This window comes from Chelonoidis abingdonii, chromosome 7 (assembly GCF_003597395.2).
Source record: "Chelonoidis abingdonii isolate Lonesome George chromosome 7, CheloAbing_2.0, whole genome shotgun sequence".
Classification (NCBI taxonomy): Eukaryota; Metazoa; Chordata; order Testudines; family Testudinidae; genus Chelonoidis; species Chelonoidis abingdonii.
This window is the reverse complement of record NC_133775.1, coordinates 71,341,202-71,365,377: the sequence shown is the minus strand read 5'-3', so window position 1 is coordinate 71,365,377 and position 24,176 is coordinate 71,341,202. Positions and strand designations below refer to the sequence as shown.

General features: G+C 44.8%; 1 protein-coding gene across 2 annotated transcripts in view; it reads left to right on the top strand.

Annotated features, from left to right (window-relative positions):
* The window catches only part of PCDH1 (protocadherin 1), a 145,085-nt gene that overhangs the window by 67,932 nt on the left and 52,977 nt on the right, over positions 1-24,176 (top strand). For both annotated transcript variants that reach the window (XM_032792680.1, XM_032792681.2), the window contains exon 4: positions 6,103-6,322. In XM_032792680.1, coding sequence (XP_032648571.1) covers positions 6,103-6,322 — 220 coding nt within the window. The remainder of the gene's footprint in view (positions 1-6,102; positions 6,323-24,176) is intronic.

The following is a 24,176-nucleotide window of genomic DNA, read 5'->3' as shown; positions in this document are numbered from 1 at the left end:
TTACAGCTGTGGCTCATGAAATCTTATGCAGGACACCTGGACAGCAGTAAGGAGCAGTTCAACAGCAGGCTTAGTAAGTGACGGATGACAGTTGAATGTACCTTTGGCAGATTAAAGGTGCACTGGTGATGCCTTTATGGCAGGTTGGACCTCACTGAGGATAATATTCCTGTGGTCATAGCTGCATGCTGTACGTTGCATAATCTCCAAGAAGCTAAAGGTGAAAGGTTTGCTCAAGGGTGGAGCATGGAGACAGACTGCTTGGCTGCTGATTTTGAGCAGCCAGATACCAGGGTTGTCAGAGGACCCCAGAGAGGAGCTACAGGGGAGTCGCATCTTACCTGGGGGTTAGTTCTGAAGTCAGCGCGTAAGGTGAAAATCGCCTATAGTCAAATGCTCAGTGAGTGGAATGGCGGGTGGAATCGCCCACACTACAGGTAAAGTATTTAAATTGCTATTTTTCTCTTTTTTGTTTTGTTTTGCCGAACGCATATAGTTAAAATTGCGTAAGTTAAATGTGCCTATGGCGCGGCTCCATTGTATGTGAATCAGGGAGGCTTTGAGGCAGCACTTTGACTATGATCACCAGTAACATATATCTTTGTCTGAGTTGCTTTAATGTTACATTACATATAGTTTTCCTAGGGGGCAATGGTGACAGGGCCTTATATTCCTGTAATAAAGTGATTAAAATGCCTGTGTATGTATTGGCAATGCCTGCAATCTCACCTGGTAGAAAAAAAATAAAGATGATTTACCACTATAAAAGTTAGCTTTTATTGCGCAAGAAACCACACAAACACTCATATGCTTGGTGGGAAAGGAGAAATCAGGGAAGGGCAGACTTTCACTGCTGTGTGTAGGTCCAGCTATCGCTGTGAAAATTGTCCCAGTGGTTGGAGTGAAGGGGAAACCAAGAAGTCCCAGAAGGTGGAGAGGAATATGCTGGCGGAGTTTGGGGTGGGGGGCATGGAAAAGAGTTCTGAATGTACTGCAGTGGGAGTTGAGCACTAATCTGCTCAGTCTGCATTATTAAGGACTTCAGCATCTGTGTTTGCTCCTCCATTACTTTAATCATTCGCTCAGTAGCGTCCTTAACAAATGCGTGATTCTCTTTTCTGTCCTGTTGTTCAGCTTTTTTCTGCATTGGAGCAGTGCAGGACCTCACAGAACATGCCTGCTTTGCTGTGTCTTGAGTGCATTCTTATCTGGTGGAGACGCTCAGCTGAGATGCGTGGGATGTTCCTGAAGGCCACATCTGGTGAAGCACAGGAGACAATGCACAGAAGCGGGATTGTTAAATTCACACACAGCACTGAAACATTTCTGTTAAATACCGTACATCTTTTGCAACATTGCCATCACTTTCTCACTGACCATAGCCAGGCATGCATCTCTGCAAACACCCAAAGCATGATGAGTGTTGGCTGGGAGAGGGGGAGGATGGGGCGCTCCACATGGGGAAAACAGCACACACTCTTCGCAAGAAGAACAGGAGTACTTGTGGCATAGAGACTAACACATTTATTTGAGTATAAGCTTTCGTGGGCTACAGCCCACTTCGTCGGATGCATAGAATAGAACAGATAAGAAATGAGTATATATATACATACAGAGAAGATGCCATACCAGCTCTAAGAGGCTAATTAATTAAGATGACCTGTTATCAGCAGGAAAAAAACTTTTGTAGTTATAATCAAGGTGGTCAGTTACAGACAGTTGACAAGAGGTGTAAGGATATCTCCTCACAGAGACTGGGAATGGCTGAGTCATTACACTACTTGAATCTATTTCCTTATGATAACTATCCTTACACCTCTTGTCAACTATCTGTAATTGACCATCTTGATTATCACTACAAAAGTTTTTTTTCCTGCTGATAACAGGTCATCTTAATTAATTAGTCTCTTAGAGCTGGTATGGCATCTTCTCTGTATGTATATACTCTTCTTATATGTTCCATTCTATGCACCCGATGAAGTGGGCTGTAGCCTACGAAAGCTTATGCTCAAATAAATTTGTTAGTCTCTAAGGTGCCACAAGTACTTCTGTTCTTTTTACGGATACAGACTAACACGGCTGCTACTCTGAAACCTGACTCTTTGCAAGGGTTGTAGTGCAGCATTCTAGGGAACAAATTCTAAAATTCTCCCACACTTTTCCACAGGCTGGTGTAATTCTAGCAGATATCTCACTGCTAAGGGTAAGCAGGGAAACAAGGGTACATCTACTCCATGCTTGTGGCTTCCACCCTGCTCCCTATGCTGCTCACCTATGTGCCACTTTGGTCCTTGCACAAGTGATTGCCAAATGGCCCTGGAAAGTTTCCTACAATGGGGGAAGGAAGAAAGCTGCTCTGCCATGGAACCTTTGGCAGAGGATTACTGAAGACCTCCAGGAAACTTTTCTCAAAATCTCTCTGGAGGATTCTCGTGAGATCTCAGCCTGCATCAGCATCTTGATTCACCGTACTGATAGCTACACAGGGTAATGTCCAGTTCACAGAAACACAGCCAGCCTCCCACATTTCTTCTATGACCCCCCTTCCACGCTACACAAGCCGCAACCACTTACCAGGAGTCTTATCTCCTGCTTCTTGCTAGCCGGAGAGCAACTGCTGAGACAGGCTAGAAACCTCTGGAGTGGAGAACAGTTCCTGGCTGCCTGCCCCACCAGGAGCTGCACATCCTCATCTAACTCCACCTCTTCATCAATAACTTCATTTTCTGGATAGGTCCTCTTTCCGCCGCCTCCATGCCCTCTGAAGTATCCATGGGGCTGTTGGCAATCGAAGTGGGATCGCCACCAAGGATAGCATCCAGCTCCTTATAGAACCAGCAGGTCTTAGGTGAAGCACCTGAGTGATGGTTTGCCTCCCTCACCTTATGGTACACCTGCCTCAGCTCCTTCATCTTTGCTCTGCACTGCAGCATGTTCTGATCATAGCCCTTTTTGCACAAGCCTCAAGAAATCTGCCCATAGGTATCCTAATTCTTCCAGCTCAAGCGCAGCTGGGACTGCATAGCCTCCTCTCCCCATATATGGAGCAGATCCAACAGTTCTGCAGTGGTACATGCATTTTCTGCAATAATCCACCACGGTCACCTGGGAAGATGTGATGAGAACTCTCCATGCTGAGCAAACAGGAAATGGAATTTCAAAAATTCCCAGGGCTTCTAAGAGGCGGATGGTTGTTTATCTGACTGCAGGGCAGTGGAGTTCAAACTGCTGACCAGAGTGGTCAGGATGGGCATTGTGAGACACCTCCTGGAGGCCAGTTAAGGTGATGAAATGAAGGGTGGTGTCTACACTTGCACTTTGTTAACAAAATTGTAGAGGAAAATTTCTCATGAAGGTGGATGTATTTTATCACCAAAACCAGGCCTTTTTTCTGATAAACGTCGCCGTGCAGTGTACACATTCACTGTTTGAGTCGACAAACAGCAGTTTTGATGACATAACTTAGTAATGTAGACAAGGCCTATGTGTCGGTGGCAGAACTGCGCTAAATTGAGAGTTGGTGTCAATCAGGGCGGGTATTCTGAGGTGATAGCTAGTGTAGATCGGAGTGGAGGTTGCAATGAGATGAGAGTTGGTATGAATGAGGGTGTTGTGCTTAGGTGACAGGTGTTATCAATTGGGAGGAGCACTCTGAAGTAAGAATTGGTATCAGTGGCTGGGGTTACACTGAGATCAGAGCTGGTATCATTGGGGACGAGGTTGCGCTGAGGTGAGAGTTGGTGACAATGGGGGGGTTGCTCTGAGGTAAGAGTTGTTATAAATTACGGGGGTGGGGGGTTGCTCTGAATTGTAAATTGATATCATTCAGGAGGTTGCTCTGGTAAGAGCTGATATTGATTGGAGGTTGTGCTGAGGAGAAAGTTAGTATCAATCAAGGGGCTTGTATTGACGTGAGAGATGGTATCGGGGGGGGGCACTTTGCTGTGAGATTTTTTTGTATCTGTGGGAGGTTGTGCTGAGGTGATAATTTTAATGATCCGGGGATTGCTCTGAGCTGAGAGTTGGTGTCAGTTGGGGTTAATCTGAGGTGAGAGTTGGTACCAATTGGGGTTGTGTGTTACTCTGGCTGTGATACTTGATGTCAGCTGGGTATGTGTTCTCTGAGGTGATAGTTGGTATTAATTATAGAGGTTGCTCAGTGATCAGAGTTCCTGTCAACTGTGGGGAGAACTGGTGTCAGTCAAGGGAGTTGCAATGAGGTGAGAGTTTGAATCATTGGGTGGTTGTGCTGGGATGAGAGTTGGTATCAATCTGGTGTGTTTTTTCTGAGATGAGAGCTAATATCAATCAGAGGGTTGCTCTGAAATGAAAGTTGGTGTCAATTAGGAGCCTGCTGTAAGGTGAGAGGTGGTGTAAATCAGAAGGGTTGCTCTGAGGTCAGAATTAGTACCAGTGTGGAGGAGTTTCTCTTAAAATGAGAGTTAAATGTCAAATGTGGGATTGCACTGAGGGGAGGTGGGATAAATGAGAGAGGTTTTTCTGAGTTGAGAGTTGGTATTAATCGGGAAGTTGCTCCAAGGTCAGAGCTGTTATAAATCCTGGGATTTCCCTCAGGTGACTGTTGCTATCAATCAGGGGGTAGCTCTGAGGTTAGAGTTGATATTGATTGGGATGAGGGGGAATTGCATTGATGTGTTAGTTTGAATCAATCAAGGTGATTATGCTGAGATGAGAGGTGGTATCAGTCGGTGCCCTCTGATGTGAATGTTCGTATAAATTGGGGGGTTGTGCTGAGGTGAGAGTTGGAATGAATCAAGGGAATTGTGTTGAGGTGAGAACTGGTGTCTATCCAGGATGCCCTCTGATATGAGTGTTGGTGTCAGGGGAGGATTGCACTGAGGTGAGGGTTGGTATTAATCGCAGAGTTGCTCTAAGGTAAGAGGTGGTATCAGTAGTGGGGCTTGCACTGAAGTAAGAGTTGGTATCAGATGGGGACTTTGAGATGAGTGTTGGTGTCAGAGGGGGTTGAGGTGAGAGATTATTTCCAACATCCGGAATTGGGACACTGGGGAGGGCTCTGAGTTACTATATAGAAATCTTTCCCAGGTGTCTGGCTGGTGGGTTGCATCCACACACTCAGAGTCTAACTGATCCTCATATTTGAGAGTGCCTTCCTTGTATCATAGGGCACTCTTAACTTGCTGTTTTGAAGTAGAGTAAATGATGGATTCTCTGTCACTTGAAGTCTTTAAATCAAGATTTAAGGACTTCCAGAGATTATGGTCCTATCACAGGAGTGGGTGGGTGAGGTTCTGGGGCCTATGAAGTGAAGGAGGTCAGACTATATGATCATGATAGTCCTTTCTGGTCTTAAAGTCTATGAGTCTATGTCAATTGGGGTCTCTGAGATGAGAGATCTTTTAGTCGAGGGGAGACCTCTGAGGTTAGAGGTGGTGTCAGTTGTGAATGGGACTCTGAGGTCTGAGATTATGTCAGCTGGGTAGTCAAAGATCAGGCAGTTCTGGGACCCTGTTTTGCAGAACTCTACTGGGGTTCCTCTGAGTTGGAGATTGTGTCTGTTGTGGAAGCAGTTGGCTCTGAGATGAGAGTTGGTGTAATGTAATTCCTGGGGGGGGACTGTGAGATCAGAGATGATGTTAGCTGAAGGACTGCTAGTCAGGGAGCATTCTGAGGTAAGAGATTATGCCAGTTGGGGGTTCTCTGAGGTGATATGGTAGTAAGGGAGAATGGGGGGGGGTGATTCCATGGAGCTCTGAAATATGAGATGATGTCTGTGGGGTGATGCGGTGTTGAAGTTAGAGAGATGGTGTAAATTGGAGTGTGGACTCTGAGGTGAGAGATGATGTTTGTTGGGGGGGCAGTTTCTTTGGTGAGAACTGGAAAGACCCTGAGGTGAGCGATGGTGTCAGTCAAGGGGAGACACCTGAGATGAGGAGAGGTGACACTTGTTGTTGAGAGGGGGCTAAGATTACTCTGAGGTTGGAGATGTCCATTTGGGGGCTCATGAAATGAAAGATTTTTTCAGTTGACAGGGCTTAGGGTCAAGAGAAAGCTGTGTTGTCCTCAGTGCTGTGTGGGTAGCTGGTATCACCTCTTATCTCTTTTCTTTTTTCTTTGCAGCTACCTCATCGTCGAGTGACATTCTCTGCAGCTAATCAGGCACAGGACTTGCAGGACCCCTCACAACATAGTTACTACGACAGCGGGCTAGAAGAGTCAGAGACGCCCAGCAGCAAGTCATCATCAGGGCCTCGGATTGGGCCATTAGCTCTGCCTGAGGATCATTATGAGCGCACCACACCCGACGGTAGTATTGGGGAGATAGAGCACCCTGAAAACGGTAAGAGATCCTGCTGCATGCATGTCAGCCTCCTTCCTGCAGATTGTCTTGGTGCAGGCACTTCAAAGACTCGCAAATCTGCATCCCATGGAGGAGGGATAGGTGGGGGTGGTTAGTAGCCATATTGGGACAGACTTGGACAGCGTGAGGCAGGGAGGCCAGAGAAAGTCACAGTTCTGATGGCAAGAGACCACTAAGGATGAGAAGGGGCTCAGCAAGGTGGTCACTGGAGAGGAAGAAAGAAGAAAACAGGACATGGGAGGTAGGCGTAGAGGAGTCAAAGGGATGACTGGGGCTGACATGGCACAGGAAGGAGGGGAACCAGAAGGCTCTGATTTGAGTTGTCAGCAGAACATCCTGGAGGATAATTGAAGGGGAGATCTGGCCTACAGTTTGCAACTGAGCCCTTGAGCAAATCACAGCTCTTTGTGTCTTGGAACAAAGGCCAGAAGAATGTCTGGGTTAGAATATACAATGGTGTTATATGTTAAAACTGGATTTGAAACTCTTGTTTAAACAGACCCAGAGGAGCAGCTGGGGTAGAAACAAGATGGAGGGGAGAGGGCCTAGGGGATTCCTTGGTGTAGAGGTGGATATTGAAGCCATGAGAGCCTTCGTAGTGGCAGAGAGGAAGAATACAAAAGGACCATCCTTGGGATAGCAAGAGACATTGGAAGAAGAGTAGACATGGTGGCATGATTGTGGCAAACCCATAACAGCCTAACTCTTTTTTATGGCCCCATCAAATATGTCTCTTTGCTGCCATTGCAGATCATCTGCCTCTTCTCCACCTCAGCCATGGCTTGGGCACTGTTTTTGCCCCTGCCAGTGCCAGACGTCTGTCTGTCTCCCCTTAACTAATCACTTCTGTCAGGCTAAGTTGCCTCCTCCTGCCAAGGCTCTGGCCATATGCCCAATACCTCTCCTCTTCTACCTTCTTCATTCTGGTGTTGAGGAGTTTTCCTCTGAAATGAGGCCTCTCATTAAGTGAGCTGCAGAGGAAACTTTGGGGAAGAGCAGGGCATCAAAATTGTTGCTGTGAATTTTCCCTACTGTTGGAAGAGATGGAAATAAGCAGGGGTTCCCTCAGTTGGGACAAAGTAGAAAAAGGGTGACTGTGTCAGCACATTGCTGGGCACTTGCTGTGGCTGGAGCCTGCAGGGGGGCTCAGGCAGCCTGGGGGGTTGGAAAGCCACTAGAGCTCTACACTGGGAATACCTGTGGTGAGATGGGGATTGCATGGTGGCAAAGGCTGGTGGGATCGGCCTCAAATCCCTTCTTATTAGTTTCTGGGACAGGGGCCTGAGAGGATATGGCTGGAGTGCACTATGTTCCAGTTATTCTGGGCTGCTCAGTGGACCTAGGGGAGCACAGTCAAACCAAGTTAGAGCAATCTCTAGCACTGAAGTGCCCCCTGAGTCCAGGATGTGCTAAAATGGCATAAAGCTTCCCCTCTGATTGTGGGAATTTCATACAGACCACTTCCTCCCAAAAAGGAGAAACCTTCAGCTTGGAAAAAGGGGAGAAAGGAGAGATCTGGGGCCTGTCTGATGGGGTTCTTGGGGTCTCTGCCATATGCTGTGTCATAACCCTCAGGTGAGAGCTGGGTGAGTGGAAGGGACTGTAGAGGGACCTGTGAGGAGAATTCTGATATGACACCATGTCAGTTGGGTTAGCAATGATTGAGTGTCATCGATAATGACAGTGATCACGAGAGGATGAAGGCTGTGTGCCTGTGAAAACAGAGGAAGGGGTAGGAAAGGAGGAGAGACTAGGGCTGGACAGAGGAGGTGAAGGAAAGAGAGACAGAACAAGGGACAGACGGGGACACACAGAAGACTGAAACAAGTAGCAGAGCAGAATTCCCACTGGCAGCATATGGCATCTGCTGGGGAAGATTTTGGTGGGGAAACTGAGGCTCAGAAAGAGGAGGTGACATGCTCAGGCTGCAGAGTCAGCAACAGAATCTTGGCCCTGTGCTTTAGACACACAGTACTTCCTCTGCCTAGTGAAAGCTGCAGCTGCCTTTAGCCTCTGGGATTCTGACTTTTCTGGACTCTTTCCCCCTTCTTGATGATTAATCCTGTTCAGGTCAGTTTCAGCTCCAGCAAAGCTGTCATCAGGCTGTTGGAGAGACCCCTTGACTAGCCAGCAGAGGGAGATAATTTAGGCCCCACTATGTTGTTGATCTCTGAGATATTCAGTTCTCAGCAGGGGAACAGAGTGCAAGGAATGAGCTAGACCAGAGGTTTTCAAACTGCGGGTTGTGACCGAGTACTGGGTCATGGAATGTAAGGCACTGGGTTGCAGCTAGCTCCTAGATGGAGGGCCACAGGGCTTTGTGTGCTGCCCCTGCCCCGAGCACCAGCAAATCGGAGCAGGGGAGGCTTGCGCGCTAGGAGCCAGATCTGCTGCTGGCTGCTTCTGGGTGACAGTGTGGTCCACAGTGCCAGGAGAGGCAGGATGCCCCCGCTGTGCCACCCAAGGTAAGCCCACGCCCCAATCGCCTGCCCCAGTCCTGAGCCCCCCCACAAACCCACAGCCCCTTCCTGTACCCCAAACCCTTCATCCCTGGCTCCAACCCAGAGTCTGCACGGCCAGCCCAGAGACCTGATCCCTTCCTGCATCCCATCCTCTTGCCCCAGCCCTGAGCCCCCCCAAACCCGGAGCCCCCTCCTGCACCTCAAACCCCTCATCCCCACCCCCACCCCAGAGCCTGCACCCGCCAGCCCAGAGCCCTGAGCCCCTCCTGCACCCCAACCCCTTGCCCAAGCCCAGAACCCCCTCCCACACCCTGAACCCCTCATTCCTGGCTCCACCCCACAGTCCTCACCCCCACACCCCAACCCTCTGCCCCAGCCCTGAACCCCTCCCACACCCCAAACCCCTCATCTCCAGCTCCATTGAGATGTGGGCATCAACAATTTTCTTCAATTCGGTCACCAGAAAAAAAGTTTGAAAACCACTGAGCTAGACCTTAGAGAGGGCAGGGGACACTTGTCCCGGTTAGTGCCCTGCACAAAGGAGGTGCATCTTCTTTCTGCAGTACCTGAACATGATTCCCCTAAATAATGAAAATATCAGTCTCTGCTCATAAACTTTCCCCCTCCCTCCTATAGTAAGGTGCCTTCACTAACATGCTCACTGCCATGGACAGCAGCCAGGCATGCACATACGCATGTGCACACCACACATACATGCTTACCAACACACACATGCATGCACACACCATGTTCACATACACAACAGGGCTGAAGAGATACAAAACTCTATTTTGTGGCCACCATCACCTGGCCTGGGTCAAGCTCCCCTCACACGTTAGTCAGGCTCCCCTGTTTCCAGCCGCTGCTGGTACACACAAAAACTAGATGCAGTGCAGAAAGTGTGAGAGGCCAGGGCTCCACTGATTCTTCTGACATTAACTCTAGCCTGTCTCTATGTTCTTCAGATTGTCTCGCAAAGATAATTATATCAACAGAGAATATGAGGATAGGGTCAGAAATTCTCATCCTCCTAAGTGATACATTGGGTGACTATGGAACCAGGCCAGGGGATCTGTAGCTTGAAAGGTACCTAGTTACACTGCTGCCTTACTTCATGATAATTAGCTAGAGAATCATCTGGTGAGGCTAGCATATTAGGGTCTGATCCAATTTCATAGCTCAGAGTAGTAGTGTGACCCAAATTAAGGGGTCCTATGAAGCAGATATCATCATGACTTTGAATCAACTCATTCAGTTTTTCCAGCTAGTCTTCTAACAGTGTCAACTAAACAAGGGCCATACAGGGAAATCTAGTTTTGTTTCTGAGATCTTGGAAGCATAGGCTATTCTTGCCCATAGAATGTGAAGTTAATGCTGGAGAAACACTATTATTAGATCCCACACATCCCACCATCTGTGGCAGGTGCAGGACTGCACCCTTTTGTACATTTTATAGAGTTTTATCTAGTCTAGTAATAAATGTTCAAAATGATGGGTCTTCACCATTTTCCCCAGGAGACTGTTCAAAGCCTAAGAGATCTGATGGGCGGATGATCATCTTTTGATATCTCTTCTGCTGGAAGGCAAAGTGCATGGTAGCTGTGTCTTTTCTTCTGTAAGTCATCACTTATTTGGTTACCACAGACACTTTTGGATCCTTCCTTATTGGACACCTCCCACTGTGCAAGTTGCAACGAAGTTCTGAGTTACAAAGTCTGCATGAGCCTTTCCAAAAAGATTTAGTAGGTTGTTGAAGGAGATCTCTACAGTATCTTGGCATTGACATGTGCCATCTTCCCTAGTAACCCAATTGGTTGATACCTTTAGTACCTGACCAGAATGTCCCCTACTTCCTATCCAGCACTCTGCAGTGCTATCATCTGGTAGAGTGTGAAATACTGAGCTGAGGACCCCTGCATTACTCACCTGTAAGGCTGTCTTGCTCACTCTGAAGACATCTGTTTCCATTATATTGAAGATTTGCTCTGGTAAGGAAAGGCTGGGAATTTTTTAAGAACACTTACTTCATGCCCCAAAAGCCACGGTCTCACAATTGAGGAAGAGTGCTGAATTGGTTAAAAAACTACCCGGGGATTAGAGGAGAAGAAAAGGCAGCAGTAAAAAATTAAATATTTCAAACAAATGGAAAGGGGATGTTGATAGTAACGAATATAAATCAGAAGCTAAGAATTGAAGAATATTGATAAGGGAATCAAATGGACACAAGGAGAAATCTATGGTTAGCAGAGTTAAGGATAATAAAAAGAAGCTTATTAGGAACAAAAAGAATCCTAACAATGGTATTGGTCCATTACTAGATGGAAATGGTAAAATTATCAATAATAATGCAGAAAAGGCAGATGTTCAATTAATAGTTCTGTTCTGTATTTGGGAAGAAAACAGATGATGTAGTCAAATCATATGATAACTCTTTCCATTCCACTAGTGTCTCAGGAGGATGTTAAACAGCAACTACTAAAGTTAGACATTTTTAAATCAGCAGGTCCAGATAACTTTCATCCAAAGGTTTTAAAAGAGCTGGTTGATGAGCTTTCTGTAACATGAATGTTGATTTTAAATAAGCCTTGGAACATGAGGGAAATTTCTAAGGACAGAAAGAATGCTAATTGTTGTGCTAATATTTAAAAAGGCTAAATGGGATGTCCCGAGTAATTATAGGTCTGTCAGTCTGACATCCATCCCGGCAAAGAGAATGGAATGGTTGATATGGGACTAGATTACCATCTTTTATTTCTTTATTAATATAATCAATGTCTATCAACATGGGTTTATGGAAAATGGATCTTGTCAAACTAACTGGATATTTTTTTTTGATGAGATTACAAGCTTGGTTGATAAGGGTAATAGTGTTGATGTCATAACACTATTTCTGTAAGGCATTTGACTTAGTTTGGCATGCCATTTTAATTAAAAACTAGAAAGATATAAAATTAACATGTGGACACATTAAGTATGTTAAAAGCTGGCTAACTGATTGTTCTCAAGTGTGATTATAGTTGGGGAATAATCATTCAATGGGTGCATTTACAGTGGACTCTCACAGGGATCAGTTCTTGGTCCTACACTATTTAACATTTTTATTAATGACCTGGAGGAAAACATAAAGTCATCATTAAGGCTACAATTTTGTCATGGATATCTTTAGTAAAAGTCAGGGACAGGTCATGGGCAATAAACAAAAAATCACAGAAGCCGTGACCTGTCTCTGACTTTTACTAAAAACATCACTGACAAAATGGGGAGGGAGGAGGGTCCAGCAGCCTGCCCCAACCTGCAGCTTCTGGGAACTGCAGGGACCCCATTGCCCAGTGGCTGGGAGCTGGGGAGGGGGTCCTCTTGTCGCCCTGTGGGGCTGGAGCTGAGGGGGCACCCCCTGATGCCTGCAGGTCTGGGAGCTGTGGGGCAGGGGGTGGTTGCCAGCATCCGCTAAGCAGCTCTGGAATCCCTCTGCTGCCAGCAGCAGCTGGGCAGCTTGGGGGTCCCCACCGGCAGCAATGGTCAGTCGGTTGCAGGGGATCTCACTGTGCACAGCTGCTGGGCAGCTGCAGAGGGTCCCCGGTGGCCCGCAGAGGCTGGGCTGCTGCAGGGGTTCCCTGCTGTTGGCTTCAGCAGATGTTACTGAGCATGCTCAGTTCGTGTGAGCATGCTCGGGACACTCTAAGTAGCCAATTCAGTCAGATAGCAGTTTTTCACACTACATGGAGGCTGGTCAGCTGCGGGGGGCCCCATATATCATGGAGGTTGCTGGAATTCACAAATTCTGTGACTTCTGCAACCTCCATTCCACAATCGTAGCCTTAGTCGTCACTGATAAAGTTTACAGGTTACAGAAAAATTAGGGAGAAGTAAATAATGAAGAAGATAGGTCAATGATACAGAGTGATCTGGGTTGCTTGTTAAGCTGAGCGCAAGCAAACAATATGCATTTTAATATGGCTATATGTAAGTGCAAACATCTAGCAACAAAGAATATAGGCCATTCTTACGGGATGGGGGACTCTACATTGGGAAGCGGTGTTTCTGGAAAAGATCGGGGGGGGCACAAAAGGGGGATAATCAGCAGACTGTGAGCTCTCAATGCGACCCTGTGAGAAAAAGGGCTAATGCAATCCTTGGATCTAATAACAAGGGAATCTCAAGTAGGAAAGGAGAGGTTATTTTACTCAGTATTTGACACATTGTTGAGACTGCTGCTGGAATACTGTGTCCAGTTCTGGTGTCCACAATTCAAGAAGGAAGTTGATAAATTGGAGAGGGTACAGAGAAGAATCTGGACAATGATTAAATTGGGACAGTTCTCTGGTCTGTGTTATGCAGGAGTTCAGACTAGATGATTCCAGTGGTCCCTTCTGGCCTTGGAATCTACGAATAAAGGATTGAAAAACATGCTTTATATTAATAGACTCAAAGAGCTCAATCTATGTAGCTTAAGAAAGAGAAGGTTAAGGGGGACTTGATTACAGTCTATAAGTATCTACACAGGGAACAAATATTTAATATCAGTCTCTTCAGTCTAGCACAGAAAGTATAACACAATCCAGTGGCTGGAAGGTGAAGCTAGACAAATTCAGACTGGTATACATTTTTAATGGTGAGAGTAATTAACCACTGGAACAATTTATCAAGGGTCATGGTGGTCATGTTACCTTTTGGCCATGGAATCTATGAATAAAAACCAATGGTCAGTAGGGTAAGTCAGAACTATAATAATATTACACACACACAAAGAATATTATTAACATTATTAAGATTGTGAAGCCAAGCACTAAAAGCTCAGGAAATGCCAAATTTAAGGTTGTCCCTGTGCATTATATAGCACTCATTACATCATCACTTGCTATTTTTTCCATAGGAAGTCTGCCTTATTTAATATGCAGGATTGAGTCAACTGTTTAACATTTATCATCTTCATTTGTTGTGAGGATCTCCTGCCTTATTTAATGCACACAATCCAAACCCTGCACTGAATATATAATTAACAATTGTCCAATGTGTTTTCCGTAGCACATAGCACAGTAGTATGTGCGCTTCACAAGCATTAATGAGTTTATCTTCACAACTCCCCTTTGAGATAGGGAAATATTATTATCCCAATTTTAGAGATTTATATTGAATATTAGGAAAACCTTGTAATGATAGTTAAGCACTGGAACAGGTTACCTAGAGAGCTTGCGAAATCCCCATCATTGAAGGTTTTTATGAATAGATTAGTCAAACAAATGCTGGGGTTGGTCTAGGTGTGCTTAATCATTCCACAGCATGAGGGGGAAGTACTAAATAGCCTCTCTAAGTCCTTTCCAGCCTTACATCTCTATGATTATACTGACCTTCAAAATCATCTTTTTCTTGACTAGTGTAACTAAGAAAATCTACCCTCACCCTTCTTATCTCCTCTTTTCTTTAATTTGAATGCTCCATATTTAAAAAGAAATAGAAAATGCTCAGTGGTTTGAGCATTGGCCTCTAAACCCAGGACTGTGATTTCAATCCTTGAGGGCGCTATTTAGGGATTTAGTTGGGGATTGGTCCTGCTTTAAGCAGGAGATTGGACTAGCTGATCTCCTGAGGTCCCTTCCAACCCTTATATTCTGTGATTACAGACCAGAGATATATCCCTGCAGAGGCCACTACCTTCCCTGCCTCTAAGCCGTGATTGGCACTGTATCTAATGCAAAGGACACATTGCCTCATGGCACCACTGTCCAAAGAGGGCTACTCATCCTTGCCAATTTACTCCTTCTCCCTGGCATCAAAGATGCCTCTCTTCTGCCTTCAGAGACTGATTCCAAGGACAGTACAGAAGTCCTTTCCCAAAAGCTCTGCCTCAAGGAAGATGGAATTGGCACTGAGCTGGCCAGCCTCAACTGAGCCAGACCTCTGTGGCATTCCACATTGGCCATACTAGCCTTAGTGGTGGCCATTATGCCATTTGTTCCAGATCAGATAGCCCTCTAATGCATCCAGAAAGAGGAGGAGATCCTGCTATTCAACAACTTAATTGGCCAAACCTATTGGAGTTAACAGAAGGTCATCAGCCACCTCATCTCCACCCAAGGGAGTCATCTTCATTGCTTGATGAGGCAGTAACACCAGTCCCTACCCCAGCGGTTGATGACTTGAAAGCCTTCCAGGATCTTCTGTATGACAAAGAAGAGACCATGAACATCAAAACAACAGTCAAACAAGAGACATTCCACAAGTTGTTGGATATTCTCAACTTAACTACTCCAGCCAGGATTGACTTCTCATCAATGAAGGCATACTAGAGCCAGCCAAGGGACTCTGGCACACTCCAGCCACCCTTCCTTCCACTCTAAACAGTTGTAGAAAATATATCGGGTGCCACTAAAGGACTTTGAACATGTTTAAGCCCCCCCAAACCCAGAGTCTTAGTAGTGTCTGCAGTCCAGGAGAAATCCAGGTCTTCAAAAGGTGCTCCCAAGGACAAAGACCCAAATAAATTAGACAAGTTTGGGGGCAAAGTGTCCTCCTTAGCGTCACTTCAGTTCAGGTAGAGGGGAGACTACTAGGTCTTATTTGTGAAATACAGCTTCCTCACCTGGGAGATAGTCAGTCCCTTCTTGTCAAAAATCCCACAGGAGCACAAGAAGGAGTGAAAAGAAATCTTAAAAAGAAGGCCAAATGTTCATGAGAATGGCACTGCAGGCACCCATGGATGCATCTGTTGCAGTTGAGAAGTTGGTGGCTGTCACTGTCGCTATGAGATGAGCTTCTTGAATGCTAGCATCCAGAATATCTAAAGAGGTGCAAGCCACCATCAGGACCTGCCCTTTGAGGGGATGGAACTCTTTAGTCAAAGAACCAATGAGAGGCTCCAGCGCTGGAAAGACTCCCTTTGAGGCTTCATTTTGCACATCAGTACAAACATGCTGTATGTTGCCTCTCTGACATGGTTAGTTACTGCTCCCTGAGGTGGGTTGTTACCACCCATTATCTTGTACATGCTGATTTAATCAGAACATTTTTATCCATGACCTTCCTGATCCACTGTCATCCTGACCTTATCTTTAGTAGGGGTCAGCATGTTCCTGTTATCTTTAGGGAATGTGTAGGCATTGAGGTGTTCTAGTACACCTCTACCCCGATATAATGTGACCCGATATAACACGAATTCTGATATAACGCGGTAAAGCAGCGTTCCGGGGGGACGGGGCTGCGCACTCTGGCAGATCAAAGCAAGTTCGATATAACGCAGTTTCACCTATAATGCGGTAAGATTTTTTGGTTCCCGAGGACAGCGTTATATTAAATTAGAGGTGTATCACCGTTCTGGAATGTGTTTGTGTGAGTGCTCTGTGGCTAGCACCTTATAGGAATGTGTGGTTTTGCAATATAAGCCCTGTTCTTGCCAGATTCTGTGAGCATGGCCTGCCTGAAACCAACAGCCTCTGACAACACAAGCAGTGTCCTCCAGGCCTCCACAGACCTTGCTGTCTCTGTACAGGTTAGTGACAGGCACATACTGACCCCCGAGTCCTGAGAGCATTCCCTGCAGTGCCCAGCCCTTAACCACTGGATACTCATAGAAATTACCAGGTTTGCTGTCCTCAAAAGAACAGTGTACGCACAGTTTGAATATTACAATGCACTGAGATATATTTATAGTGAGAACAATCATAAAGTTATTATCAAAAGCTAAGATTTAAGACATAGTGCATAAGCATAATAGAAACAAACATGGTTACACATAAAACAGAGATTCATAGAGCCTAAACTTACCTTTAACTAGCTAAACCCTTTTCTGAAGTAGTTTGTCTCACCTAAAGCAATATCCCAGCATCTCCAACCAACCTGGCTGGGATCCCCCTTTCATGAATGCAAAACACACTTTTTTGCTTTCTCAGTGTGACTTCTTCTTATACCCCCCACCCCAAAATTCACTGTTTGCCCCTAGAATAAGGGTGACTCCCCACTCCCCGAAGACCTATTTCCTGGTATGCTGACTTCATGTTGACTTCACATCCTCATATGGACTTTATATGCACACAGAGCTTCCATTGGGTTGGCCTACAATGCTTAATTTATATGTGACCGAGGCAGACAGGAAAATATACATCCTTGGGCAGAAACCTGTTTGTCAACCCTGCTTTGATTCAGACTTTAAAACCTATTTTCCAGTATATACACATAGGGTCAGTACATAGACGTCACAATAGTATTAATAACCAGTATGATCCTGGCTTTCATTTTAGATCTCACGTGACATTCTTTATAGATAAATACTATGAAAGCAGTGTGCTAGGTGTAGTGAGTTCGTCCGTTTAGATGGGAGCTGCTGTTATAAAACACTGAACCCTTGCCAGGTAGCATTGAGGGGTTCTTAGAGGCACAAATACTCAATGGACCAGGGCATCAGTATGAGAATGATTTAGCCTAGTGGTTAGGGTATTCACATGGGACACAGATGTGAAAAACTTCTTCCTTGTCATGTGGCCATTTTGTTAATCATCCTTCTTTGCTTTTGTTAAAGTGCACAAATTAGATATGAAAAATTTTGAGCTTGTAAGAGACCCGAGGCATAGGCAGTCTAGCCTAGCAGTCACAGCTGCACTGAGGCCTGCCCACCAGGGATGGGAGTTCCCGGGCCAGAGTTATAGGAATCACAAGGTCAGGTTTCATAAACAAGAGTCAGGGGCAGAGTCAGGCTGGGGTCAGAGACCAGAGATCAGAAGTAGTACCAGATTAGAATCAAGAGGCAGGAATCAGGGTTGTCAAAGTCAGACTGGAGTCAGAGACCAGAGCTCAGGAGACAAGGCAAAGTCCAGCATTGTAGCAGGCCACAGTCTATGTGGTTGCTAAGACAACGTCCTGGGCCAACACCTGGGATTAAGTAGGGGCACGTGGCCAATCAGAGAACTGCAGGGAACTGTTACTGTGTCTCGTGGATGGTACTTCCTGCAATGCCTATTCTCCACAGCGCTTCCTGGCTGTGCCTCTGCAGGGCCTTCTGCTGGTATACTGGGAATATCAGCCACCCCAAGCTCTGCAGATCTAGGTTTTAGTCCCTGCATCCTTACAAAACTGAGGCAATTGAAATGTTTAATTTCAATCTCACTCAAAATGTTTTGATTTGCTGAAAATTTTGAAAATTTTTGTTTTCAGTTTGATCCAAAACAAACCTTTTTTTCTTTTAATTTTGTAGAATTGCCTGTGAATTAAAAAATCCACTATTTTCCCAGCTCTATTTCTGGGGTTGGGCGGACTGTAGGCACTGTCAATCTGGCTATGGGCCTCCAGGAACAAATTCCAGGTACCGACCCCGTACACCAATTGCCTAGGGCCTGAAACTAGTGCTGGCTGTTCTTAGATTCCCCAAGAGCTAGTGCGTGCTCTCAGAGGACAACTGAAGCTGCCAGTCTTCCAGCGTACTGCTTCCCTCTTTGGGGACTACATGAAGTATAAGCAAGTAACACCGAAACACTGCAGAGGAATTTCTAAATACATACACACTTAACTCTTAGATAGCACAAGAGATATACAAATATCTTGTACCCAAATCCCTGTCTTAGTTTCTTCACTCCAAAAGGCCTTTGGGATTTGGTCTGTGTGTTTTCAGGTTGTTCAGGATTCTTCTTCTTTTTCTCCTCTTGCTGAGCCTTGTTAGCTTCTCGTCCTGGTCTTCTCCCCTTTCTCTTGCTGGGGGGAGGCTTTTCTTTTCTTTTTTTAAATGAAGTTGTTGTCCCCTTTGCCAGATGACCAAATGGCCCTGATCCATTGCTTGGCTACCAACCTGCTTGGAAAAATGGGTTCCTCTGGGTGTTAGGCAGCTTATTGTTCTGCTGCAGCAAAGTTATTCAACTGTTGATGGTCCTTACGAACTGTCCCATTCAGTGGCAGATCCCCAGGTGCAAGTTTCCCTCCCCGCACACAAGAGGAATGATGCAAGGATACAGTAAAAGTCAAACATACAGAGAGTTTATAAAATCAAACTTGAACCCATGAGTTCATGATTCTGAGATTGTCACAACCATGCTTTCAACTCACAAGAACACAAGTGATAGAATTGTTCTATTCCTACCACCTAGAAGGGATCCCCAAGTGTGTAAACCCCACTTCTATACATTCATTTCCTTATATCCACTCCCAAGTAAAGTGCAACTTCATAGACTTTAAGGTCAGAAGGGACCATTATGATTATCCAGTCTGACTTCTTGCACAACACAGGCCACAGAATCTCACCCACCCACTCAAACCCCTAACCTATGTCTGAGTTATTGAAGTCCTCAAATCGTGGTTTAAAGACCTCAAGGTGCAGAGAATCCTCCAGCAAGTGACCCATGCCCCATGCTGCAGAGGAAGGCGAAAAACTTCCAGGGGCTCTTCCAATCTGCCCTGGAGGAAAATTTCTTCCCGACCCCAAATATGGCGATCAGTTAAACCCTGAGCATGTGGGCAAGACTCACCAGCCAGCACCCAGGAAAGAATTCTCTGTAGTAACTCAGATCCCACCCCATCCAACATCACATCACAGACCACTGGGCATATTACGTACTAATAATTCAAAGATATTTCAAATTAATTAGCCAAATTAGGCATCCCATTATACTCCTCAATATAACTTATCGAGCTTAGTCTTGAAGCAGATATGTCTTTTGCCCCACTCTCCTCTGAAGCTTCTGAACTCACTCGTTGATGTTAGATAACTTATAACTAATTCCAGTCTAACTCCGTGTCCAGTTTTGTCATTTGTTCTTGTGCACCCCATTGGTCTAAGCTTACTATTCTCTCCTCCCTGAGTATTTATCCTCTGCAACTAATTTATAAAGAGCATCATCGCCCCCCCCAGTTCTTTTGTTGCTAAACAAGCAAGCTCTTGAGTCTCCTTTCTAAGAAGGTTTGCAATCCTGATCTACTTAGCTTCCTAACTTCCAGTTTAATTCTCCTTGAAACATGAGACAGAACTGCAGCACTATTCCGATGAGTCCAAGTGACTGTGTATCTAGTATAAACAACTCATTATCTTGCTGAAAGTACTCGCTGAATGATCTAAACTGCATTAGCTTTTTACCCGGCATATCACATGGCCAGTCTAGTCTCTGTGTATCAGCAATACCTCGGAGGTCCTTACCTCTATGTTAACTTCAATGATGGGTCCATTTATAATCAAAATTGTTCTTATTAATCGTAATGATGACTTGAATTTTCACTATTAAATATCCTTATATTACTCCAGTTAACAAGGTTCAGCCAGAATCTGCCGATGTATCCTGGTCCTTTGTCTTTAAACCATATCTTGTCACTTTCATTTCAATTATGTCCCATCTTTCAATTTAACTAAAATCACCATGTGGAAACAGTACAAATGTTACTGAATCGAGGTAATTTGCTCCATGCTTCCCTTGTCTAAATCTGTACCTCTTAAGAAGGAGATCAGGTTTGTTTGGGCATGATCTACTTTTGTAAATCCATTTGTATTTTTGTACCATACCGTTGACCTCAATGTCCTTAACTACTTTTCCTCACATTTGTTCCAGACTGATATCAGATGTCAACTAACAGCTGTAAGTTACCTCGATCACCTTGTTTTCCTTTATTAAAATAAGACTTGTTAGCAATTCTCCACTCAGTACAACCACGAGTTTACTGTCATAAAAAATACTTGCTAAAATGATTGCAATTTCTGTGCAGTCCTTTTTAATTCTTGGATGATGATTACTGGCGCCGATTTCATCCATTGAGCTGTCGAGTTGGTTCTACCGATTGTAAGTATTACTTCTATATCCTCTTCCCATTTGTATCTACATTAGTCCTAGCTCCTCATTAGCTATCTTGAGACGAGGCCATATTTGTTTGATATGGCCATGCCAATTTCCTAAACTCCTTCCAGATCCTCAGTTTAGGCGGTCCTTACTTCTTTGTTTCTCGCTTATATGGGTCTATAGAACCTGCTTTACTATGGTTTAATATCCCTGCATGTCAATCTAATGCTTTTTGGCCTTCTCACTTATATCATTCTCATAGGTAGCTTTCCTTTTCTCACTCCCATCTTCACTCTGTAGGCTCTCTGCTTTTATCACTCTCTAGAGGCTTGCTATCACTGTTTCAACTCCTGTCTATGGATTTTTCACCCTTAGGATAGGGATGTGATAGTCTGAACTTTATTAGTATTCTAGGCTCCTACACGTTTAATCCCCATTCTTCAGTACAATCCACTTCCAACTAATTTCCCTAATCTTTTAAAGTACCCTTTTTAAATCAAACTAGTCCCATCTAATTTTTGTTAATCCTTCCATCTAGTTTGAACTATTAGTCTGAGCTAGAACCAAGTTGTCCCTAAACCATATTTCTTCTATGAGGTACTCACTAGCTCACAAACAATCTAAATGGATCCCCTCTGTTTCTTCAAACTATTGTGAGAAATCCATCAGCCTATCCATCCAGAATATCTGAGCCCTTAGTATATCTACACTTCGTCACGTCTCTCCCATGATCACACAATTCCCATTAGTGTTTACTTCATTAAAAACATTAAAGAGGTCTCTATCCATATCCAAATCAGATCCCGGCGGTCTGTAGCACACCCCAAGCACTGTCTCAGGGGAGGCTCTAGTACCTTTCTTTCGCAGTTTGATTTTTGCCACGACAGACTCTGTCTTATCCATTCCATCCCTTCTTATCTCTTTACAGTCTACCTCATCACTGATATACAATGCTACTCCACCACCTTTGCCTTTATTTCTGTCTTTCCTAAACAGCACATACCCTTCAATACCCATACTCCAGTCATGACTACTATTCCACCATTTTTCTGTTATCCCTATAATATCCAGTTTCATTTCCTGCACCAGTAGCTCTGGTTCCTCCATTTTGTTACCTAGGCTCCTCGCACAAACATCTTAATTTTTGCCGTTTGGCTTCACTAACATTCTTTACCCAATTAGGCACAGACATTCTACCACCAGTATCACCTATTAGACTGGTATCTACGCTACCCTTCCTCCTTATTTCCATTCTCCAACCCATGGCTGTATGCTTTCTTACTTTGTTTTCTTCCCTCTCAATGTTAAATTCCGGCGTGGAGATTACCTGGACATCTCCCAACTGTCTCCCAACTTTAGAATAACTCTCATCACCTTAGAATGGCATGAGGATTCATATCACTGTGAATAGTTCTTAGCGGGCCTGCGTGGGGTGGGGTGTGGCAGTCAACATAAGTTAACTGGCCTGTGTGAGTGGTGCATGTCTGTGCATCAGGTCAGGTGGGTGTTAGTGGCCCTGATGAAGTGGTGCGTGGCTGTGTCATAGTGCATGGGTATTAGTAACCCCGCTCATGGCAGCATGTGGCTATGTGTTGTGGTTTGTGGGTGTTAGCAGTCCTGCTTGGGGTGGTATGTGGCTACATGTTGTTGATATGGAATTACTGGGCGTGCCCAAAGAGGGAGCACTGGACACTGCCCCTCTCCCGACAGGAGTCGTGTTCCTGGTGGGGGGTGGGGAGCTGCAAGGAGCTGAGAGCCCAGGTTTTTAGCCCCCCAACACTGCCCCTTGTAAGTCAGTAGAAGTGCTCCGGTGAGGATGCACGTCACCAACAGAAGGATGTGGATGTGAACCACTGCAGTAATTAACTGCAGTGGCTATCAGTCAACCTAACATAGGTCAATTTAAACTTGTAGTGTAGACATGCCCTTAGATTTCATCATCCAGTTATCAAGTGTAAATGCCTCAAGTACTTTAACAGCCTTAACATGGAGTCCAATCAGGTACTTGGGTCTATCTTGCCACCCAGGTAAGCTTACCTTTGTGATAGATAGTTCCTTACACCAAGGATCACAGCAATATTCAGGTTACTCCCAGTCAGATACCCCAGGTTAATTGCATCTTTAGATCTCAAACCAAGATAAATCTTGTAGCTAATCCTATAATAAACTGTCTAAATATTTATTAACTAGTTGCCAAAGGAAATAAGAGAGTTATTTACAAGTTTAAAACAGGTAAACATATATACATACAAATGAGTTCCAGTCTTAAGTTTCAGAAAGTAAAAGAAGCTACTATAATAAGCAAGCTTTATATGTCCTTTACAGCTAATCTAGTCCAAGCACAGGGATCATTTGCTTTTGCTTATCAGTCTTTGCCCCTGAGAGTCCAAGCAGTATAAAAACTTTGGACTACTTTGCTTAACTATCTTGAGTAATGTCATATCATTACAATTTTTGCCACCTCACTGTTTACTGTTTTTATGAACATATTGAAAAGCAATAGTGTCAGTATAGACACCAGTATTTACCTCACTTCATTCTGAAAACTGACCATTTATTCCTACCCTGTGTTTCCTGTCTTTTAACCAGTTACTGATCCATGAGAGGACCTTCCCTCTTATCCCATGACAGCTTAATTTGCTTATGAGCATTTGGAAAGGGACCTTGTCCAAAGCTCTCCGAAAGTCCAGCTACACTGTATCCATTAGATCATGCTTGTCCATATGTTTGTTGACCCCCATCAAGGAATTCTAACAGATCAGTGAGGCGTGATTTCCCTATACAAAAGCTGTGTTGACTCTTCTGTGTCTGATAATTCTGTTCTTTACTATAGTTTCAACCAATTTGCCTGCTACTGAAGTTAGGCTTACCAGCCTGTAATTGCCAGGATTGCCTCTGGAGCCTTTTTAAAAATTGGCATCACATTAGCTATCCTCTCATTCTGCCTAAAAGTGTGAGGACCCTGAGGCCACACCCACTCTGTGTTCTCACTCCCTCTCTCCTCCTCCTCCTCCTCCTAAGGAAGGGATTGGCAACCTTTCATAAGTGGGGTGCCAAATCTTCATTTATTCACTCTAATTTAAGGTTTCACGTGCCAGTAATATATTTTAACGTTTTTAGAAGGTCTCTTTCTATAAGTCTATAATATATAACTAAACTGTTGTTGTATGTAAAGTAAATAAGGCTTTTTAAATGTTTAAGAAGCTTCATTTAAAATTAAATTAAAATGCAGAGCCCCCCGGACTGGTGGCCAGAACCCAGGCAGTGTGAGTGCCACTGAAAATCAGCTTGCATGCCGCCTTCGGCACCCGTGCCATAGGTTGCCTACCTATGGCACATTGCCCCATGGAGCAAGTACTTGGGCTGTGGGAATCGGATTTGGGTCTCTGGTACAATAGTGCATCAGGCTGCCTCATTGGAAGAAAGCAAGAAGAGTTTCAGTCTTCTCCCTGTTGCACAGGGTTCTTTTGCCATGGGCTCCATAACTGCCTTCTTCCAGTCTGGATCATTACTGCATTTCCTACAGGTGGTGGCATGTTGCTGGTGCAGCATGCACAGGGTCTGTGCATCCTGCTTCCATCCCTAAAACAGACTGGACAGTGGGCAACCGCCTCACCCTGACTCCGGAAG